The sequence below is a fragment of the Hipposideros armiger genome, unplaced genomic scaffold (genome assembly GCF_001890085.2).
Source record: "Hipposideros armiger isolate ML-2016 unplaced genomic scaffold, ASM189008v1 scaffold_101, whole genome shotgun sequence".
Taxonomy (NCBI): Eukaryota; Metazoa; Chordata; class Mammalia; order Chiroptera; family Hipposideridae; genus Hipposideros; species Hipposideros armiger.
The window spans coordinates 2,238,310-2,260,421 of record NW_017731451.1 but is presented as its reverse complement, the minus strand read 5'-3'; the positions used below and the strand labels follow the sequence as shown (position 1 = coordinate 2,260,421).

The 22,112-nt window shown below is 43.2% G+C and overlaps 1 protein-coding gene and 1 long non-coding RNA gene across 3 annotated transcripts in view; both read left to right on the top strand.

The window, feature by feature from the left end:
• Window positions 1–12,784, top strand: part of LOC109384734 (uncharacterized) — a 40,148-nt gene extending 27,364 nt beyond the window's left edge. The window contains exons 2-3 of the long non-coding RNA XR_002124478.1: window positions 10,290–10,413; window positions 12,667–12,784. This is a non-coding gene — a long non-coding RNA (uncharacterized LOC109384734). The remainder of the gene's footprint in view (window positions 1–10,289; window positions 10,414–12,666) is intronic.
• Window positions 12,785–19,410: 6,626 nt separating this feature from the next.
• Window positions 19,411–22,112, top strand: part of CCN6 (cellular communication network factor 6) — a 16,143-nt gene continuing 13,441 nt past the window's right edge. For both annotated transcript variants that reach the window (XM_019646336.1, XM_019646335.1), the window contains exon 1: window positions 19,411–19,730. In XM_019646336.1, the coding sequence (XP_019501881.1) occupies window positions 19,683–19,730 (48 nt within the window). In that variant the 5' untranslated portion in view covers window positions 19,411–19,682. The remainder of the gene's footprint in view (window positions 19,731–22,112) is intronic.

The following is a 22,112-nucleotide window of genomic DNA, read 5'->3' as shown; positions in this document are numbered from 1 at the left end:
GGCTGTCTGGAAGCATCCTCTGTCGACGAATACTCTTCATCTGGAATACTGTCCTGTTTAAGATTCAGAAGCCATCTCATTTATGCCTCACTATATAGATCTTTACACATTCTATGCCTTTGAAGCTGTCAACATATGCAAGATATACTAGAAAGGATTTTAGGGTTAGGAAGGCATAAGGAAGGAGTCATGACATCTAGGACTTAGTGGTCAGTATGGGCTGTCCTTTAGAGAAATGGCCAGCTCAGCAGGGATGCAGCAGGCATGTTGGTGAATCCGCTTCCCAAGTCTTTCTGTTCTCTGAGGCTGCTGTCCCTGGGGCCATTCTTGGGCAGGATGAGAATTTGGCAATAACAGTGGCTTCTTTCCTCGTTCACACTTCATTTCTCTATTACTCAGCAATTAGTGGGGTGTGCCCATTATCTACCAAGCACTGTTCTCTGTCAGCTCTCCCCGCTGTTTCCAAGTGATCACAGAGATTCAGGAAGTCAAAAGTCACTGTTTTTAGGAAAAGGTTAGACCTTTATCCATCCTTAATCTTAGAACAATTTTACAAAAACGGGAATATTATACTTGTGTTTTGTCACAATTTGACATCCAGGATCCATTAATTTAGAGAAGATGAATATGCCCTGGGTCAGGGATAATATGCTCAGTTAAAATCATTCATGCATGCATGCGCTCATCAGATTTGCACACCTACTGTGCCACCAGACTTTAATTGAAGCTTCTGACCAAACTTCCTCCCTCTTTAGGCTTTTCAGGATATGGCCCCACCGTGCCTATCTGGTCCTACTTCCCATTCAGATATACCCTCTTTTTCTGTGTACACACAAGGATATATATATATATATATATATATATATATATATATATATCACAGTGTACTGCAGCCGGTCAGCATGTAGTGTCGCTTGTTGGCCAAGCCTGTGTCTTTAATACTTACTGTTGGTCCTCATCACACCACACCTTACCATGGTGAGCACCAAGCAGATCATCAATAAATATCTGGCTCATTCATTCATCTGTGAAGCCACAATATTTGAGAGTCCACAAGTTCATCTATAAGGAGTCTACTGAGCTGCCTGGGTGCAACAGAAAAGGGAAATTTTGTGAAATAGAGGAAACTAGGGCAGTTTCTGCTTTGAATTTGGGACTGAAGCTAATTTAAAAGGCTGCCAGAAACCTGGAACCACTTTGGTGGCTGGAAGTTTTTGGTGAAAGCACGAAGAAGAGTGTTTCCTTTTTCTTGAGGTCAGTTTATAACATCCTGGAAACAGTCCTTGGATCATAGGTGTCTGGTCTCTGTGCTCCAATGCCTTTGTTGGTCCCACATCCTCTCTGTTGGGCTGTCCTCGCCCCAGGCTGAAATCAACCTCATTCCTTTCCTTTACGTCTTGCCCATCCTCTTACACTCATCTTTATCAGCACCTTTAATCTTCTCCAGTCTTCTGAGTCCTGGACTTCATTACCATTCTTCTCCCCTTCTCCAGCGGTGGCCTGAAATCTCACCGACATCAAAATTATCCTCCTCCAAAGTATCTATTAAGGGACTCTCCCAGCAGTGCTGGGCTGGGCAAAGCACCCAGTAAGTTCATGGAGCAAGGTCCGTGCCCCTTGGGTGTGCTGTCCTTCCATAAACATTGACATGGATGGGATTGTTGAAACTTTTGATCAGTTAATAAGTACTGCTTTTTTTTCTTTTACTCTTTCTTGTGCATTATTATTATTATTATTATTATTATTATCATTATTTTTCTGCAAAATGGGAATAAAATGACTTGCCTCACCGAGCTATGTAGAGGAATAAATGAGGTCATTTACCCCCAAACACTTTGACAACTATAAAGTCTCTTGTGACCTAATAACGCCATCTGTGTTGCCCGCTCATATTTCCAAAGAGAGGGATCATACCTGACTGACTGCTTGGGGAGCATCCAGTGTGTGGTGATGCTCACAGGGGGCTCGTATTGGAGGCTGTTTCCTTAGGTCAATCGTAAAGCATACGAGACCACTCAGGCAATAAGCAAATGTGGACCAAGCACCTACTATGTGAGGGCCTTGTATTAGGCTACTTGGGTTCTGGCATTTTTTATTTAACAAATATATGTCTGATGTAAATTTTAAAAACAGTAGAGAGAAACTTTTGTTTTCAAATGGGAGAAAGAAAGCAAAGTTCTTCCCCTGTGTATTTCTGTAGCTGGACAAGCCTCAGTTGAAAGATTGGCTTTAACTCTGTTTTCATTTCCAGTGGGTATGCTTTGAGTTGGCACACAAATTCAATGTGTGAATGGCGTGGGAGTTGAGAAAGTTGCACTGCTATTTCTCTTAAAATTAACAGTGGAATTCTTATGAGAGCAGTGTAGGCTCTGGAATGTGCCATGCACGGTTCTCCAACAGCATAATTAGGGAGTTCTCCATAATAAAAGAATCCTCATTCTTGCCAAAATTGGTACCCCTCCTCCACGGCTGCCTCTGAGAGGCAACTGACTGACAGTTGCTCTGCAGGTTTCTCCAAGTTCTAGAATTTCTCTGTCAGTATACAATAGTATCCACACCCTGGCTATTAGGGCTTCTCAGGTGAGGTTTAAAATATGTCTACCTGCTCTTCAGTCCTGTTGCCTTTAGCTTCCTGGCTTTTCTGAATTCACCATCAACATTGTGCTAATCTGCAATATGTGCACACACACTCTCAGGCGAAGTCAGTGCCCAGTGGCTCTCTGCTGCCTTCATAGGGAAGGGCCCTCTACACAAACGTGGTCATCATGGGAGCTCATTAGAAATGTAGCATCTCAGGCCCCACGCCAGTTCTACTGGATCAGAATCTGCAGTTTAACAAGATCCCTCAGGTGATCCGTGTGCACATTAAAGTTTGAGAAACACTGGGGTGGACGTGTGAGAGCAACTCAGAAGGCAGCCTCGATTTCTGTATTGAGTTTCAGCCAGCCAACCAAACCAACCAACCAACCAATCAACCAACCAACCGACCAACTGTCCAGCCAATCGATACCCACATGTCTATGGAACCTCTACCATGTTTACCATGACAGCCAATAGCACGATTGGGAGAATCAGAGTAATAAAAAAGTGCAGTCCTTGGGTTTCCCAAGTAAAAATTTTCCTCATCATGGTTGCAGGATCAAAGACAATACCTTGGCCCAGAAATGCAGTAAAGTGGCGGGCACCTGATAATTCTGTGGTCCCTGCAAATGCAGAGGTTGGAATAAGCTTGAGTTTCTGTAGTCACTGATTGTGATTATAATGAACACGATATTGGGTGGTCAGTGCTGACAGTAGAGAAAAAAATCTAATTTTGGGATTTGACAAAAAACAATTTTGGGGGCAGGTGAGCAAACATGAAGGTAGACTTGTGTCCTGTTGTGGCATAAAACTGCTTCAAGAATTCATCAACTAGTTGTTTACAGTTATAAAGTGGTTATAAAACCATTTCTCAGGGTTACACCAATTACATATTTAAAATGTTCTTTTCCAGTTTTTAAAGCCATGTTTGACCCTTCATTTTTCTAACGTCCCAATGTCCACCACATTTCCAAGGTTATTAATTCTTCTAGAAATGCTTTTCCATTCACTTCCTCCTTCTCACTTCCTGTGTCATCCCTGTAGTCCAAGCTATTATCGCTTCTTGTTATAACAGTTATTATTATAGATGACTTTCTTGTTTCCAAAGTATTTCCCCAAACTTATCTTGAAAATTTCTTTTGCTGCACAGTTTCCTAAGATGATGTGTATCAGGCTACTTCCCTGCTCCATAACCACAATGACATTCCACCTAAACTTGTCTCCTTGGTCGTCAAAGCTTTTGTGACCGTCATGACCCCAAGTCATCTGGGCAAAATTACCATTTATGCCCCAAATATTAATCAAGATTTCTTCCCCAATATCATTTCTCTGAAAAGAGAAAAGCCACTTTATATTTAAATCTTTACAAAGTTTGGTACCTTTTGTAAAGAACTTCTGTAATGTATTTTCTCAACTACTTTATTTAGAACAAAAATTGCTGCTTGTACAAAACATATTAGACTAAAGCCAATCCTAGTTTGGGATGCTTATTGAGGTTACCTGGTAGAATTACAAAACAACACGTAAGAAAAAAATTTAACATGGTTTAGTAATTACTTCTGGGAGTATGACCTCACTTCTAAGATTTTTAAAGTGATTTTTTTTAAGATTACTTAGAAAAATACAGTAAGAAGTTACTTTGTGGAGATCATGAGTATGTAACAATAGGAAGAAGGTTAAAAAAAAACAACTGACCTAATGGGTTGAAACTGGTAAATTGCAGCTTGTACAAAACCTTTAGTAACAACTTCGCACATGAATTTAAGTCATGCCAGGTGTCCAGTACTTTACATGACTCTAAAGATGGTATTTTCTGTAAAATTGTGATGTACAATTTTATACAAAATACAGCTGCAAGTGATGATGATGCATATGAAGATACATAAGAAGTGTTTTAAAAACTGTGTTATGAGAAATGTGAACAGAGAAAAGCTGTTCTCGTATGTTGTGTAAGATATGATTCTAAAAAGGCACATGCATTGGACACAGAGATGTGCTGCTCAGATGGCGTTTAAGAAAGGACTCCGCTGCAAATAGTTCCCTAGTGCAGTGTCTCTCACCCTTGGGGCAGCCCCATCCAGTGACTGAGCGAGGTTCAGATACAAAGACCTGGCCACTTTGGCTTCATGTGGGATCAGTCTGGGAGGAAATATTGGCTCTGGAGCTCCCTGCAGGGTTGGCAGGACCTTTGTTGGACCTGTATCACAATTTAACATCTTCTGTCTAACACTGCTTCCTCCCCTTCCTATCACAGGTGTTGATCTCTGATAAGCGCTTTGCACCCCAAACTCCCTGTTAGCATCTGCTTCTGGAGAACTCACCCTGTGCCAGTAAGGGTACTATATTAATAAATATTACAAAAACATTGACCAGTTCATCTACGTTCTTACATGTTTATACATTCAGGTTAATTAAAAAAAAAATCATCCCATTGGGAAAATTGGATATCACCTTATGAGCAAGATTTTTTCTTTGTATACACTGAGTATTCCCATCACCATTGTATCTGGGCCAGTCCTCTCACTGTCCTTTACACCCATGACCCCATGCACTACCCCTCAGATTACACCCCACTCCACTCCTTCCTGCCCTTAGGCTCTGCCTCATGCAGCTTCTCCTGCTCTCTTGCATATCTACCTATATCTTACTCATTCTTCCTTGCCTTTACTGTTCCAATTAAATTTTGTTGTATTTTAACAATACAACTCAGTGAAGCAGAGCTCTTCTCCAATTGTTTCATGTAATCAGATACCAAGTTCCTACTTCCTAGTACCTGACACAACACACAGCATAAGGTAATTACCCACAAAACACTTGCCAATTGAGTAAAATACATGCATGATAGTATCAATATTGAAAATATTAGGAAACTTAACCAGGAAAGTTTAAAATTTAAATTATACCCTGCTGCGGTATGTTCGAAAGCCTGTTTCCTGGATTTGTTCTTTAAAAAAAAAGTTTTTATGGTCAGATTTATATGGAAAATGTTGCCTGCAATATCTTCCTATTAGAGATGAGCACACTGGCCTATTAAATATTAAAAGATCTGGGAAGTCCTATAGTAAATAAATCTGGTTGACTTTATTTAACCCAAACTGCTTTCAATAAAATTACATTTATTTTCCTTTTAAAATGGCATCATTTAGCATCCCTGTGAGATTTGTGTTGTGTAGCACAGACTCTGGGAGCCATGCCCTGGCAGATAGCAAGGTCTGTGTCAGCTCTGAGAGCACAGGCAGGCTAGGTGCCAGAGAGATGAACTCTCCAATTGCAAATGGGCTAATGGCTGCTAGTCCAAAATCTAAGGTGGGAACATAGCACCATGCCCAACACAGGAGCCAGTAAAGGAGTAAGGAGCAGCAGAGCTGTCAGGTAATAGCAATGACTTAGTGAAGGCTCGCTTTGGGCAGCCAGTCTCCACTCTGGCTGCACATTGGAGTCACCTGGGGGAGTTGTAAACCATCCTGATGCCTGCGTGTTACCCCTGGAGAGGCTATGTCCTTGGTCTGAGGTGGGTCCTAGGCACTGGGATATTTAAAGCTCCCCAAGCAATTCTCTGGCAGCCAAAGTTGAGAGCCACTGCTTCAGGGAAATTTTAAAAGGGAATGGGAATATCTAAAATATTTTTTTTCTTTTATACTCTAGGATTTCTTTACTGAATGTACCTGCTGTACCAGAAATTGCTCTGGGAAATTGTCAGTCAGTGCTGCTCACCTTGGAGTTGGAGCCTCCTGCTCCCACTGGGGTCTGAGGACAACCAGCTCTGACACCAGCCCAGAGCTGGTTAAAAGTGCAGGATTTCAGACCCCACCCAGATCCTGAATCATGACCCCTGTGCAATTTGTGTTTGTTTGAGAAGTTCTGAGCTAGATAGAGCTGCCCTGTGCAAAGCAGCTCCACTCAACTTCAAACCTGTGATCTGGATTGTCTGCCTGTGTGGCTGCGTCTTAATTCATCTTAATGATAAAGGCACCCCCTCCCTGGTTAGCAGTCAACCTGGCCTCCTACACCACAGTTCTGCTACCCTGGAGGGTGACTGTCTGTCTCTTGAAGAAGCCTCCAGGGTTCCCAAATTGAATTTTTCAAAAAACCAGTTAGTCAATATTTTAAGATAGGCAATCCCGAATTGGTGAAACTATATCTATCTAGTTGTGTTCCCCTGATGTGGTCAAAGCAAAAAAAGAAAAACCAGACATGTATTTTTATTTACATAAATGACAAGTAATGTCAGAAATGATTCCTTCACTTCTTTGTTTTGGATTAAATTAAGAATGGTGGGGAGTATGGGGGGGGGGGGAGAATCAGAAATGTAGGCCCGAAGCGATTAGCTAAGTCATCCAAATAAATCTCAGCATGGTATAGAATAGTCTGCTATTTTAGGTGTTCCTGGAGAACTAAACTGGATGAATGAAGAGAGTTAAATAACCTCAAATGCCAGAGGGAACCATTTAATTGTAAAGGGTTGTATTAGCATATCTAAGTCCATCATACATGATTAGAATTGGGCCCATCAATGACTGTCTTACAGCTTGAGTCTAAGTCTCCCTCTTGGTGTGCTTGGTACCTTAGTAGAAGGATTTAATTGTAAAATTTCCTCACAATGAAAAACAAACCGACCAAAACAGCCTCATATTTTTGTAATGAGAAGATGTTCTGCATCATCCGGCCCGCTCTTTCCTTCTCCATTACCAAGCTCGTGGAAGGTCCGTCACTGCAGTGTGAACACAAGTGGCTGACTCCTCACTCTGGTAGACTGCTTGTGCATTGACTCATTAATTAGCTGTCTTGTTCATTTTTTTTCCCCCCAACAAACTCTTTTATCTACTGTTCTCTGGGAGCAATACTAGGCAGTGGGTATACATGCTCTTGTCTGAAATTCAGATAAGAACCCATAGTGAATAAACTATTGCACTAAAAGTTTCCAGGAAGAACTTTATATTAGAAGGTGAAACTATAATATACTAATACTTCATCAACAGAGAATGTTAATTTATTAATCTAAGTGATAAAATTGTTATAATGTTTTGGCATGCCCATTTATGAGGTCTGACAATTAAGTTCACAAACTCATCCTAGAAAAAGTTCTACATACCTCATTGCTGAATATCACTATGGTCACCTTCCAAGTGCTCCCCTTGGGAAGCTGTGCACTTGATGCCAGCACCTAGTCCACCCTTCAAAGCAATTTTGGAACTCTTTTTCTGGAATGGCAATCAGAGCTGTCGTCCTATTACCCGTGATGTCCTGAATGTCATCAACATGTTGTCCTTTCAATATTTCCTTTATCTTTGGATAAAGAAAGAAGTCATTGGGGGCCAGATCAGGAGAGAAGGAAGGGTGTTCCAATACAGTTATTTGTTTACTGGCTAAAACTCCTTCACAGACAGTGCCGTGTGAGCGGGTGTATTGTTGTGATGCAAAAGCCATGAATTATTGGCAAATAGTTCAAGCCATTTTCGTCTAGCCTTTTCAGCACTTCCAAATAGTAAACTTGGTTAACTGTTTGTTCAGTTGGTACAAATTCATAATGAATAATCCATCTGATATCAAAAAAGGTTAGCAACATCGTTGCAACAAATTCGTGAACCTAATTGTCAGACCTTAGTATAGAAGATGAAAATTTGACTTTTGTATAAATTCAGTCATTCTGAAGACAACTTCTTTTCCTTTCTCCAGAATACATCTTCAGCCCCCAAACTGATACTGGTAACTTTGGAAGCAATGCAGCGTGTCTGGTACCTGCATGGTCCTTCCAAACCCTTTCATCACAGGCTGTCATATAATAAGTAGGCCAGATGTGGCCAAGTGGCAGTCCAAGTGCCACAGGATTGTGCAAGAATTGATAGAAACGTGCCTACCTTGGGGAATGGAGCAGTAACATCAGTTGATGGTGATGCAGCAAGAGCCCAGGGAGCAAGCTGTGTTTATTTTTGGTCACTTAATTACTCAAAGGGATGAAAGAGAAAAGCAAGGTTCTTGGCTATAAACCAAAGGCCTCCTGGCTAGCTCATGCAGAGAAGGAATTCACTGACAACATATTAGGGAGCTCACAGAATCGACAGGAAGTTTGCAGAACTAGGCTTGGAAAATGGGAGGCTGGGCAGGGGGAGTCAGTGAGGGTGCTGCTGGCGCTGCCTCCCTCCAGAGCCAGGCAGGCTTTGGACATCAATACCACCATCAGCATGACAACCACAAGTCGTGTGGGTGGTGGTCTCCTTCCAAATCTCCAATAAGGACCACTCAGTTAGCCCAGCCCAGGTCACATATTGACACAGGAGCTGCCAGGGGCCGGAGTGAAGTATTATTTGGCAACCTCCAGCTCCTGCAGTAGGTGGGCCCTACCTCCCTTCAAGAGGTATATTCTGGAAAGCTTATTCTCAAATAAGAAGAAGGTGTGGGTGCTGGGCAGCCCAAAATATGGCAAATGTCAACTACAGATAGTAACTTTAAGGTTGTGTCCATTTGAGATTGCCTGTCCCATGCCCTTGCCTGTGGTAAGAGTCTACCAAAGGTTAAGTACTCCTGGGCTTCTGTGTCAGAAAGAGGACAAGTTAGACTTCCAAACAAATGGTGAGCATGTTAGAACTCTGCTGGAGCCCAGAAACCCAACCAAAATAAGCTTGAGTGAAACAGAAACAGTATTTTAAGAATATGGGGTAGGAGTGTGCCTCATGAAGCCCAGAGGCTGATAATTGCTAAGACTTTGGCGCTGACACAAATCCAGTTACCTGAATGCTGTTGAGGTTCTGCCCCTACTATTCTCATAATTAATAGTAATATCTGTGGAGCACTTACTATGTCCCTGCTTTTGTTTTCTTTTTTTTTACAACAATTCTATGAAACCTGAACTAAAATAATTCCCCTTCTGCAGAGGAGGAGGCCTGGGGAAGTTAGGACACATGGCCACACTGGTAGTGAGGGAGCAGGTGCAGACCTGGAGCCTGTGTTCATGACCCTTGCCACACTACATTCTCTTGCCTCTTTGGAGACCACCATCCTCTGTCCTTTAGTTCCACGGACCCTGAGTCTCACATCTGCCTTCTATCATCCCAGAGAGAGATCACACCTACCTGTGTCCCAAGTCTAGTCTCTCAAGGAGATGACTGTGATTGGCCAGCTTGGGCTAAATGCCAGGCGGAGAGTCACCCCTAGTGGCTCTACTGTAATCAAGTAGACAGGATGAGAGCTGGAGCTTTAGGGGCAGGGAATCTGTTTCCAGAGAACAAGAGTTGCTGGCAGTCAAACAATTGTTAAATATGAATTTTATAGTTAACTTTTCATTTTTACCTTACTTTTCAGCAATTGAGAAATAAATTTAATTTTCAAAAGCAATGACTAACTCATTCCATGTGTCTGGGAACATGTATTTCTCTGCTCTCTTTTACAGAACTGCTTTCTTCTTTTATTTCTTTTATCCTTAAATTTTTTTCAATTTTCCTATTTCATGCTGTGCTTAATTTTTTTTGATAAGCAATCTTAGAGCCTTTATGAAAGGAGGTGAGGTATAAATCATAGATAAAAAGAGCAAATGACTACAGAGTTGTGCTGTCCAACATGGTAGCCCAAAGCTACATATGACTATTTAAATTCAAAGTAATTCAAATTAAATAAAATTTAAAATTAATTTCTTAATTGCACTAGCCATATTTTAAGTGCCCAATAGCAAGCACAATATAGCTCTATATTTTGGAACATTTCCATCATTGCAGGACATTCTACTGGACAGTGTTGCTGCAGAGGCATCCAGCAATGGCATGGACTATATTCTGAACTAATGAGCTCCCTCGGGGAAGTGGCTTGCTGACCTGGAATGCCCTAAAACTCCCAGGAGCTGTGAGTTCCAGTTTTCTTTCTCACCTCTCTGCTTCTTGTTGATTACTTTCTGACTTGTTTCCGTATTCATTTTCTCAAAGCCCCTATTTATATCATATAAACTTGAGGGTTTTTTGTTTTTTTTCTATAGTAGAAAAGGTGCACGATTGTCATAGAAATTTCTTGGGCTGGAGGGACATTTGTTGCTGATGCTAAACATTTAATGCACTCGCTTAATTAAAGGTGGAACTGAAGGAATGTACCAACTGGAAATGTTGGTTAACAAAATGAAATGTTTAGATGTGGAAATGCTTCAAGAACCCAACAGCAGAGACCCCATGGTGGGGACATTTGCATCCCTTCTTTTTAATAACTTTCCAGAAAAGACAGAATAGTCTTGATCAAAGCTGCTTTGACTCTTTAACATTATTTTGTCCCCATTAGAACAAAACTTATTTCCATGCAGTGCTAATCCCAAACTATTTCTACCGCCCTTTCTGAGGGGTGTAGTGAGCCTGTCTGAGAGGGCTTACAGCTGTTACTGCTTATAATGAGCTCTCCCCTGGAGTGGGCAGGGGAAGAAGTGCATCCTTGGAGGTGGCTAGGTGGTGAGGGAGAGATTCCTTCTATGACTGGTCAGGTCTTGTGAGAGCGGGAGTTGTTCGCACTTGGCTGTGCACTGGGGAGATGCCAGACCACCCTAGAGGTGACTCTAGCCAGAGAAACCGGACTCCAGATGCAGGACCTTCCAGCTCACCAATGAGTCTCATGACCCAAGAGTTGTACAGAAACAGCAGAAATTCCAGACTGGAAGGGACCATGGGATCTGGGGCAATGTAGCCTGTGGGCTGTAGGAATCCGGAATCTTGACACAAACCAGGACGCAGCAGGTGCCCAATCATGATTACGATTCAATTGCCCATGAACTCAGTGGAAGGTGGACTTGGAGTCATATTTAACTCGATTTAAGGGATTCTAAAAATATATGATTTTTTGGCCGCCCAGAAGCCGGCGACTGATCCGCCTCGCCTGGGAAGAGTGCAATGATGGTGCCAACTTGGGCCAGTGAAGCAACGTCCTCCACAACTAGATTGAAGAACAAAACGACAGCAACTTGTCTGTTCCCCTTCCCCCAATTCCCCAACACTGTTCCCATCCCCTCAATTCCCCAATAATAAAAAAAAATCTTTAATAAAATAAATAAATAAATAAATAAATAAAAATATATGATTTTTCTTGTGCACCTAAGTTTCAAAACTAAAATTATTGCTTGCTGTGGTTGGATATACTAAGTCTGGACATAAAATCTGAGGGCTGGGGAGGGCAGTGTCTGTGTGACTGGCACAGATGGCATGCCAGCAGCCAGGATTGAAGGGTTGCTTTCCACATTCTGAAATGTTGACCTGAGACTCACTTTAGGGATTCCTTTGTGGATGGGGCTCATCAACTGGCATCCCCGTTGGATGAGAGAGTGAACTTTGTTTTGTTCAGGCAAGTCGAAGTTAGGATGACATGTGATTCAGCAACCGATTCCATTACATTTCCTGTGGATTTGGCTAAGTGGTAGATGCGTATATATGCTTTTATTGAGCTTTTGAAAAATGATTGTTACTTTTCTGAATTCAATTAGAAGTTCTATTAATTGACCTCCAGGTAACTGATCAGCCAGATTAACTAACTCTCCATTTGTGAAACATATTCACCATAAAGGACTGAATGGTTGTACTCCGTCAAAATCCATGTGTTGAAATCCTAATCCCCAGTGTGTTGGGAACTCCAGGGAGCTTTCACTAGGGGGCCCTCACCAAAACCTGACCATGGCACTGATCTCAGAATTTCGGTTTCCAGAACTGAGAAATTTCTGTTGCATATAAGTCACCCAGTCTATGGCATTCTTTTGTAGCTGCCTGAGCTAAGACACTGATGCCCATGGTCCACTGAGTGCTGCTGGCCGGAATGACAGGAGGCTACTGCTTAGTAGGCCCACAGTGTGTTGTTTCCTTTTTTCCTAACTGTTCATGTCATTTGATTGTATTCCAGTAATTATACAATCTGACCAAATATTATTAAAACCAGTGATATACGAGTACATAAAGAAAGAGGGAGGTGTTACCAATGAAAATTAGGCTTAATGCTTGGGAAAGACTCAATAAAGGCAAAATGCTTTAAAAACTGTTGTTGAATTATATTTGATGGCTATCAATCAGTACAGCATCTAGAAGTATTCTTGAGTCAAGATGCTTTGCATTGTCTTTAAATTCTCATTTCATTAAGGAAATCCAATGAGACAACATGGAGGATGCATTTTATGTGTGGTTTGCAAAGAAAGGGGACAATACAGCACTCTAAGCAGCAAATCCGTATTCAAAGAAAAGGTATTGGCCAGATAAAAGGATTGGTGAGTAAATACATATTGTAAGTTCCCTGTTACAACAAAATGTTTTCTGTATATCTGTATCTTTTGTGTGATTCTTTTTGTCTCAATGGATTACCGCCCTCTACTGGCCAAGAGGGAGGGATGCCACACATGGGTCACGTGGAGGCCCCACCCACGGTTTAGTTTTAGAGCATCTATTTATTTTCAGTTAGAATGTGCAGATTTCTGGTTGCAATGCTGGCTGGAAATATAGCCGTGGTTAAGACAATATATAATAATTAAATTGTTTTATATCCAAAGGATTTTCATTTCTTTATATGAGAATGCTTTATAATTGGGTGATGAGCATCCTCACCCCACCTCCACACGATTTTATTGCCTTTCAGTTATACTCGGTAATATTTTAAAATAGCTGTTGATTTAAAAGGCAGTTGCCTTCAAAAGTACAGCTGCTCTTCTTTGGTGCTGCTATTCATAATGACAACGTGAAATAAAAATCAGGTCCGATCTTCCTATGAATGAAAGAAATAATGTGTTCAACAGAGTTCTCTCCTCACACATCAAGGGACTTTGGAGGAGGGGAAAAGCATCTTGCAGGGACGTTCTGGTTACTGCAGGAGACTTGGCGAGATGGCGGCGGGCTCCTCCCACCTCTGCGGCAGCGTCACAATCAATAATGCTGAGCTCTGCCGCAGAATTGCATCTTCTTTCTTCTCTGAGTGCTCGCTCACACGGGTGCGGGAAGGCTGGTGCGTTAGCCCATTGCGCCATCTAGAGTCTGTCAGTGTTTATTGCAGGCTCGATCTGGAATTGCAATATAGGTATATTGTGCATAGGACAACACTTAGCCTCCAAACGTAGACCTAATGGTGAAAAGCAAAGAAAAAATGAGTGCCATGTTTATTAATTTGCCTGTAAAATAAATAATTTTAAGGCTAGAAACGAGTGCTAGTCATGTAAAGTAAATAAAGGTTATCAAGCATCTGCCGGTCATTTTGTGACTACTAAGGCTATTCTTACCTACAGGCCTCATCCATCTCCATTTTTACGCGATTCAGTCCAGTGGGAAAAATCCGGATAAACGTATGTCCAGTTAAATTTGAGTTTCAGTTTAACAATCAATAATTTCTTACTAGAGGTGTGTTCCGTATATACTAAAAAATTTAACCGGGAATCCTATCATTATGATTATGGTTATTTTTTTACTTTTATTTTTTAGCTGAGCCATCCTGCCACTTGTTGACAGCTCAGCGGCAGCTCAACTTGGGCCGGGACTCCAACCGCTGTTGCTCAGAGCTCACACTCTTGAGCGAGCTCTTAACCAACTGAGCCACTTGGCCGGCCCGATTATGGTTACTTTTATTAGCTAAACGTGGCAACCCTCCAAGGAAACACATGATTTCAGTGCAGGTTTTACAGGGCCCAGCAGTGCTGCACAAAGGGCTTGAGGAACTTTACTGGGGTGTTGTTTGGAAGGCTTCTCAAGGGAAAGTCACTTATGCGTATGATTCACAGGACCAGTGGCCAGTGGGAAGGCTTCTCCTGGTACAACAGCATAAACCAAGGCAGGAGGCTGGAGAAATCACAGCACAGCAGTTCTGTGCAGCTAGAGTACAGGGGTGAGGACGGGAGAGGCCCCAGGGGCAGTCACTGCATCATAGAGAGCCTTCTACCATGCTCCTGGGAGCTGGATTTTATTCTGTGTGCAAGGGCAGTGAAAGAAATGTTCTGAGTAGGAGAGTAGCAGGGCTAGATTTGTGTTTAAGGAAGATAATCCTGGCAGCAGTGTCGAGGATGGATTGGAGGTGTTAAGAAACCTAGAGGTGAGGAGGCTTGGAGGAGACTGTCCAAGGTCAGTGAGCTCATAAGTAGCAGAGCTTGCATGTGAACTGGGTTTTTCTGGCTCCAAGTCCAGCCTGCTTGTCACCCTGGCAAGGGGCCTGTCCATCTGAGTGGATTTTGATCCACACATGCAATCATTTTTAAGATCAGACCGACACACCACGTTATGCATGCTTTTCTGTCCCTGAAAGATGAGGTTCCCCCACATTTGGAAATAGAGAAAATACCTCTTCCTCTTCTCTCCCTTCCTACTTCTCATGTGGCAGTTTTCACTGCCTGCTTCTGATTACCTCAGCCTCCTTTCCCACACAGGGCTCCCCCTGCAAACCAGACTAACAGGGCCAAGTGACAAACTGAATTAGATCCGCGGCATTTGGCCTTGTTTTCCTTGGGCCACAGCCTGACTTTTGGATGCCCTGGGAATGAGGGCACCTGTTTCTTTCCAAGGAGACTCTGCTGCGAGGCCCATACAGATGGCAGGGCTGGGCGTTTGCGGTTGTCAGGGGCTGCTTGTTCTTGGACCTGGCTCACTAAAGCTGAATGGGATGCCAAACAGAGCCTGGCAACCTTTCCAGCCCTCCCTCCAAAGTGGGGGCATTGGCAGCGCCTTAGCACACACAGCACAGCCCCTCAGAGAATGAGCAGGCTCGGTAAGCTAGACTTCTGTAGGTTAGTGGAGGAAGGAGAAAAGATACACCTGCTCTCTCATGCCTGTCTCATGGAAATCACATTGAGATCTTGAGGCTAGAGCTTTGTAAAAAAAACTGAAGATGCATTTAACAGAAGATAAACAAAGGTAAGTGAGAAGTGCAATAATTAGTAATAGAAGAGGGACACAAAAGGATGCGGTGGGTAAGTGTATGCAAAATTATAGACATGCTTAGCTTTGGTAGTTACAGGGTGATTTTGTAGGAGTCATTTAAAATCATCTATGAGTTTTTATGGAGCACCTGCCATGCGAACGTCCTTCAGAAGTGCTGGGCCTGTAGTAGTCACCAGGCTGGAAGAATCCTTGAATTACCAGAGATCTAGTTGTAGGCCCCCCCACCCCAGGAGCTAACAGAGAGCCAGGATTGATGGGACAGAGGTTCCCAGCATTGGTTTTGGTTCTGAGGCCTGTGAATTTTCAGGGGAGAGTCCACACCCAAGGAGAATGGTGATTTTGTGAGACTGACGGTATTTTGTAGCAAGTATGAACGTGACTCCACAAATCCAGGAATTGGAGGAAACATCCATTTCTTCTAATTAAAATGAAAATTTTAATGAATTGGTTTTTAACTAAGGTTAAAATGAAAATGAAACCTGGCTCTGAACCACCCTTCCCTTTCTCCATCTGGAGAGAAGTTGATTCTAAGCTGTCATTGGGGCATTCTTCCCAATGCCACCACCGCCACCGCCACCGGCAGTTGAACAGCAATCCAGGAGGCCTCGCTGGTGCCTAGAAAAGGGGCCAGGCCTCTGCTCTTCACTTTGCAAGCTTTGTGCCCACACCCTGATGGTTCATGTCTGTGCAGGCACTAAAGACTTTGCACATGCTCAGAATTCCTGGGGAACTTGCTACTGTGGAACCCTGGCACTGGGTCAGTCTCCTGGGAGCACCCTGGCACACTGGGTCCCTCCAGGCTTTGCAACTGCCATGGTGCCGTGGTCACCCAGCCCACAGCTTTACCCACTTCCTCCTCTTTTTGTCTGCCTCAAATTCCCTCCCTTTTCACCTATGTTACCTCTTCAGTGAGAGCAAGCTTCCCTAAAAGACCAGGTAAAGCATTCCAGCAGCTTCCTTTTTCTGCTAGATGGATGAATAGAGGGAAATGTGAAAGGCCTCACTAGCTTCTTAAAATTGGAGAGGAGAGTAGGAGGAAGAAAAATGTCAAAAACGCAATGCAAATTAGTATCGCAATAAATCATCCTATGTAATTTATGGGCCATGCAGAGAGGCAGCAGAGCACTGGATTAAATGCTTGGAATCTGGGTTCCACCTCTTGCTGCTCATGTGACCTTGCCTCAGTCCCCTCATTAGTAAGACAGATGGTCATAACAATACCTGTCCGGCAGTGTTGCTGTGAGGATCCAGTGAGTCAGTACAGGCAAGGCACTCACTACAATGACGAGGAACCCTGAGCACTCATGGTGAGCTGCTATTAGTACTATAGCTCTCTCTCACTGATGCAAATACCAGCCTTCCCCCATAGCGCACCCTCAGTGCATTACCACACCAACAATGTCTGTCTCGGCTCAGGGCTAGCAATAGCTCCGTCTCCACAATCAGTAAGAGAGGGAAAGAAGGAAGAGGGGATGAGGGAAGAAGAACTCATCTTGTGCTAAGTGCCCTGACAGAAGGGATGGGTTCTGATCTCTGCCTGCCCCACACGGCCAATCCACCCAGAAGAAGAGAATATTCTAGCTGTGATAATGTTCCCAGTAGAGTGACTTCAGGAATCTTATGGGAAGGGCAGTGGAATGTGCTCTTTGCAGACGGAGCTCGGCACCATCACTCGGCACCATCAGAGGTGTGCATCGCCAGTAGAAAGCGCACTGGACCAGCAGTCTCCCCAGCGCTTCAGCTTGCTTCATCTCCCAACCCTCCACGTGTCACTTCCTCACAGACGCCCTCTCTGCCCCCAGTCTACATTAGCTCCTACCTATCATTCTCTCTTAGTTTCTTGTTCTTTATTATTAGCCTTTATTCAGTTTTTAGTTATGGATACTTGGTGTCTTTATTTGTTTAGTGTCTTCTCTCATAGTGGATTACATAGCTCTGGAGGGCAGGGATTAAGTGTGTTTTATTGACCAAGTATGATCACTTAACTTTCATTTTTTAATCTGTTTAAATGAGGATGGCAATACTGCTTTTGCCTACCCCACTGAGTTGTGAAATTAAAAAAAAAAGATAATGCATGTGAAACTTCCTTGTAAGTCATAAAACATGATGCGAATATTAGTTATGCTCCGTGCCATGTCTATTTGAATGTACATCACAATCTGAACACGTGTGACATGAGCTCCTAGACAGATTCGCATTCTGTTAAATGAGGTAGTAGTGGGAAGTGCTTAGGACAGGAAGCACACACCCTGATTGCTCTTACTATCTGAAGTCGAAGATGGCAGCCCCAACCTCTAAAAATATCCTATTCACTGAGTCCATGCATAGTAGGCTTGTAATAGGAGCCTACTGTGACTGGATATGTCTGAACATGTGGGACAGCGAGTAACCCAGGGCCCATCAGCTCTGCAGGGGGAGGTTTTGCTAGTTGGTTCTCAACTAAGATGTTTCTTTCCTACCATGAGGCAAGGATGGTGAGTGTGACACCTTCCCTGGCTGCGTGGCAGGGAGCTTGCAGAGAGAGGGCCTTTCCAGAAAAATGGCTGCTGCCCGGAGTTACACAGAGAGCAAATGGAGGAGCATGCCTCTCCTAAGTTTTAGCACTGCACAGCCGTGTGCAGCATCACATTCGGAACAGGAGAGCTGGGGCAGGAGGGGTATAGTGGACAAACACAGTGGTCTTGGGCTGAGACCCTTTTGCTTTTGGTAGACCAGCCAGGAAACGAGAAATGATCCATCCTCATGGCCCGTGAGGTGCATGAACCACAAAGGCCGAGAACCTAAAGATTGCCCGGTGTTAAACTAGAAAGAGAAAATAGTCAGATTACACCAAAATAGACATGTTTTCCTTCACCAGGTCATTCTTGAGTTTTGTCCTATTTCTTAGGGAGGCAGGATTAGGAGTTGACACCAGAACTACACTGGGTGTTCCTTGTTGTTTGGTGTGTATAATTATGGTTTCATTGACTACTTAGTAAGCTGCATAGATTGTGGTTGCACATTTTGTGGAGTCCCTGGCTCCCCAAGGATGCCAGAGTCCCTGTTGTTGGCAGAGAGCCCAGTTTTCCCCCAGGCCCTCAGCACAGGCCTGAGTGAGCTTTACTCACTGTGTCTTCACACAGCGGTGACTGTCTTGAACAGAAATGAAGGTGAGCCCTGAGTCCAAGAGAGGTAAGGTGACAGGAAAAGGTAGGCTAGGTAACAGGTCAAAGGGAATAGAAATGGGGTTTTAGGAGGGGGGGTGGGAAGATGGACCAGGCACTAGAGCCACAAGAAGGCCAAGTCCCATCACAGATGCACATCAAGATACATGAACAAAGACCAGCGCTGAGAAAGTGGGATAAGCAGAGGTCATACACAGCAGGACACGGGATGAGATGGGGTGGCCACACATACCAGGGAGGTGAGAATTAAAGGAGAAGGGGTACAAATCTGTAATAAGTTTTTTTTTTAATCTTAATTTGTTAAATGAATGATTGCCACTAGCATAATTGTTTTATCTTAGCCCCAAAAGATTGGAGCTAATGTTTACTCTTCCCTGTCATGGCACTGTGGCCACAGAAAGGAGCTTCTCGCCGGCCAGGGGCTGTAGGCATGTCTGCCCCCACCCCCATCGTGTTCCTGTTCCATCTAGTGTTTCCCAATCACAAGCTACCTGGTGTGAGAAATGTGCTAGAATACAGGTAAGCACCGGGCACTGTGGGGGCATCAGGGAAGGCCTTGGGAGCCTGTGGTGAAGTGAAGGGAGTACCGGGGCAGGCTGTGGGTGGGGTGCTGTGGGCAGAGACCAGGCCAGCACTCTGTGCTTGAGAGTCAGGTGGAAAAATAAAGCAGCACAGAGAGGGCCTTGGGCAGGAAACCCAGCACCCAGGCTGAGGGTAGGGACGGTGCATGCCTCTCACCTCACCATTTTGCCCAAGGGCAGGCTCTGATCTTGAGGAACAGGTAGAACAGTTACTCAAAGAGAAGCCACCACTGGAGCTACCCTTCTTAGTCCCCGGAGGGGAGTGCTTACGCCCTCATGACACGCTCCACACCACCGCAAAGGTAAACAGGAGAGGAGCCCAAGAAAGGAAACAGGGGTATTAAAACAGATCCGTGAAAGCGAAAGCAGAGTCTGCAAGTCAGTGGCGTGGGAGGTGGAGGTGTGTGGTGAGTTCTTCTGCTGAGGAGACAGAGGGGAGCTTTGTGTGGCCGGCCGGGCACACTGGCCTCCTATCTCTGGTTGTGCTGCCCGGTCCTGGGAACATGCAGGCGCTCGTCCTCACCCCTCTTCTCCTCACTGCTGTGTCACAGGTACGTTCTCTCTTCTCACTCCTTCCCTTCAGGAGACGACAGCAGCCCTGATTTCTTCAGGTCGGAACTAGGAAAAGAAGAAGATGGGGCAAGAGGAGGGTACATTCCTTGTGGAACGACTTCATGAAAAACAGGGAGCCATTTTCCTCAGCACATACAGTTCTGTTTCAGTTTATTAGCTTCAGAAAAGAAGTGGAAAACATTTCTGCCTTTCAGGGAATGGCACTGAATCCGACGTTCGATATGTTTGAACAGCTCCCAAACTTTAATAATACATGCATATTTTTTTTATTGGCGTTATAACACGCAGCGCTTACTTGGGAAGCGGCAGCCCTGCCTGGTGGGGTGGGGTGAACGGTGCCTCCTCGTGTGGGCTCCAGGCTGGGGCTCAACTTTCCAGAGTTGTGTACAAAATGTGCAAAGAGCCATTGGGGGAAAAAAAAAAAAGATTCTGACAACTTTCTCCAGTGAAGCCTGTCCTTGTTTGAAAGGAGCACTTCGGAACAAACATGTATATTTTGAAAAACATCTATGACTTTGTCTTTTTCTCAACCCATGTATTTCTCAGTTTTCATGAAAGGGAATAGTCCATGGAAATTCTGAAATATTTCAAGCAACGAACCAAAGGGAAGTTGAATTTAATAGGAGTAATTCATTGCCTTAGTATTTTTTAATAAGATGAAAATGGGGTGGCTTATTTGTGGATTTATTTACATGGTGGAGGTTATGGCTTTCACAGAGGACAGAGCTTTTGAAACCTTCTGGCGATTTAGAAAACACAGAGGTGTCTGTGAGTTAACAGTTGATTGGGGTGGTAAGCAGTAGATGTACCTTAGAACACAAGGGATTGAAGTTATTATATAGATAGAGATTTAATATCTTAAAAGCATCATAACAAGAATCTCAGTGGTACAATTTATTCTCACTGTTTCTGTGTGTGTGTGTGTGTGTGTGTGTGTGTGTGTGTGACATTTCCCCATCTCCTTGTCCACCATTTTCAACTGTGAGAAAAGGACTACCATTACTGTGGAATGAAGGCTACAACATATTCCTAAACAACAAATATTCTGACATAGAGAGATGTAAAAACCAAGCAAACACACACGCGCACACACACACACACACACACACACACACACACACACAGAAAGGTGTTACAGATAGAGCAACAAGAAAGTATTATTTTGCCATTATAAATTTTTGAAGGCTCTGATAACACCTACCATTTATTGAACATCTGCTATGTGCCAAGCACTGTGCTAGGTACTTTAGCCATTATCTTAATCCTTAAAATAACCTTGTAAGATCGTTATTATTAATCCCATTTACAGAGGAGGACTGAGACTCACAGATCAAATAAATGATAGAAAAATTATTTAAGGTTACAGAGTTATATTAAAGCTCAGCTTTGTTGTCAAAACCCTCATTTTCTATTGCATTATTCTGATGACTTTTTTGTTGTTTTGAAATTTTGATTTTGAAAACAATCAAATGCCTGAAGAAAAAATATATACAATTGTTTATATTTACTAACCTATTTGCCATTTCTGGGACTCTTCATTTTTTCCCTTTATTTCTGAATGACTATCTATTATACTTTCCCTTCAGACTGAAGATCTTCCTTTAGTATTCCTTGTGAGGCAGGTGTGCTCGCAACAATTTCTCTCGGTTTTTGTTTATCTGGAAATGTCTTTACTTTCACCTTCATTTTTGAAAGAGCTTTACTGGAGATAGAATGACAGGTTTTTTTTTGTTTTGTTTTTGTTTTCCTTTCAGCATTGTCTCTGGGTGTCTTGTTCTCCTTCTCCTCCTTCTGCTTTTAAAGACAATGTTTTTAAAGAAGTTTTAAGGTCACAGCAAATTTGAGAGGAAGGTACAGAGATTTCCCATATATGCCCCCCCACTCCCACACATGCATAGCCCCCCCTGCTATCAACATCCCCCTATCAGAGTGGTGCATTTGTTACAATTGAGGACTGTACATGGACACATCATCATCACCCAGAGTCCATAGTATATATTTAGGGTTCATTCTAAACATAATGACATGTGTCCACCATTAGAGTATATCATAGGGAGTATTTTCACTGCCCTAAACATCATCTGTGCTCCACCTACTCACCTCTTCCCTCAATCTCTAGAAACCACTGATCTTTTTACTGTCTTCCTAGTTTTGCCTTTTCCAGAATGTCATATATTTGGAATCCTACAATACGTAGAATTTTCAGATTGCCCTTTTTCACTTAGTAATCTGCATTTTTTTTTCATGGCTTGATAGCTCAATTTTTTTTTTTTAAGATTTTTATTGGGGAATTGGGGGATGGGAACAGCGCTGGGGAATTGGGGGAAGGGGAACAGACAAGTTGCTGTCCTTTTGTTCTT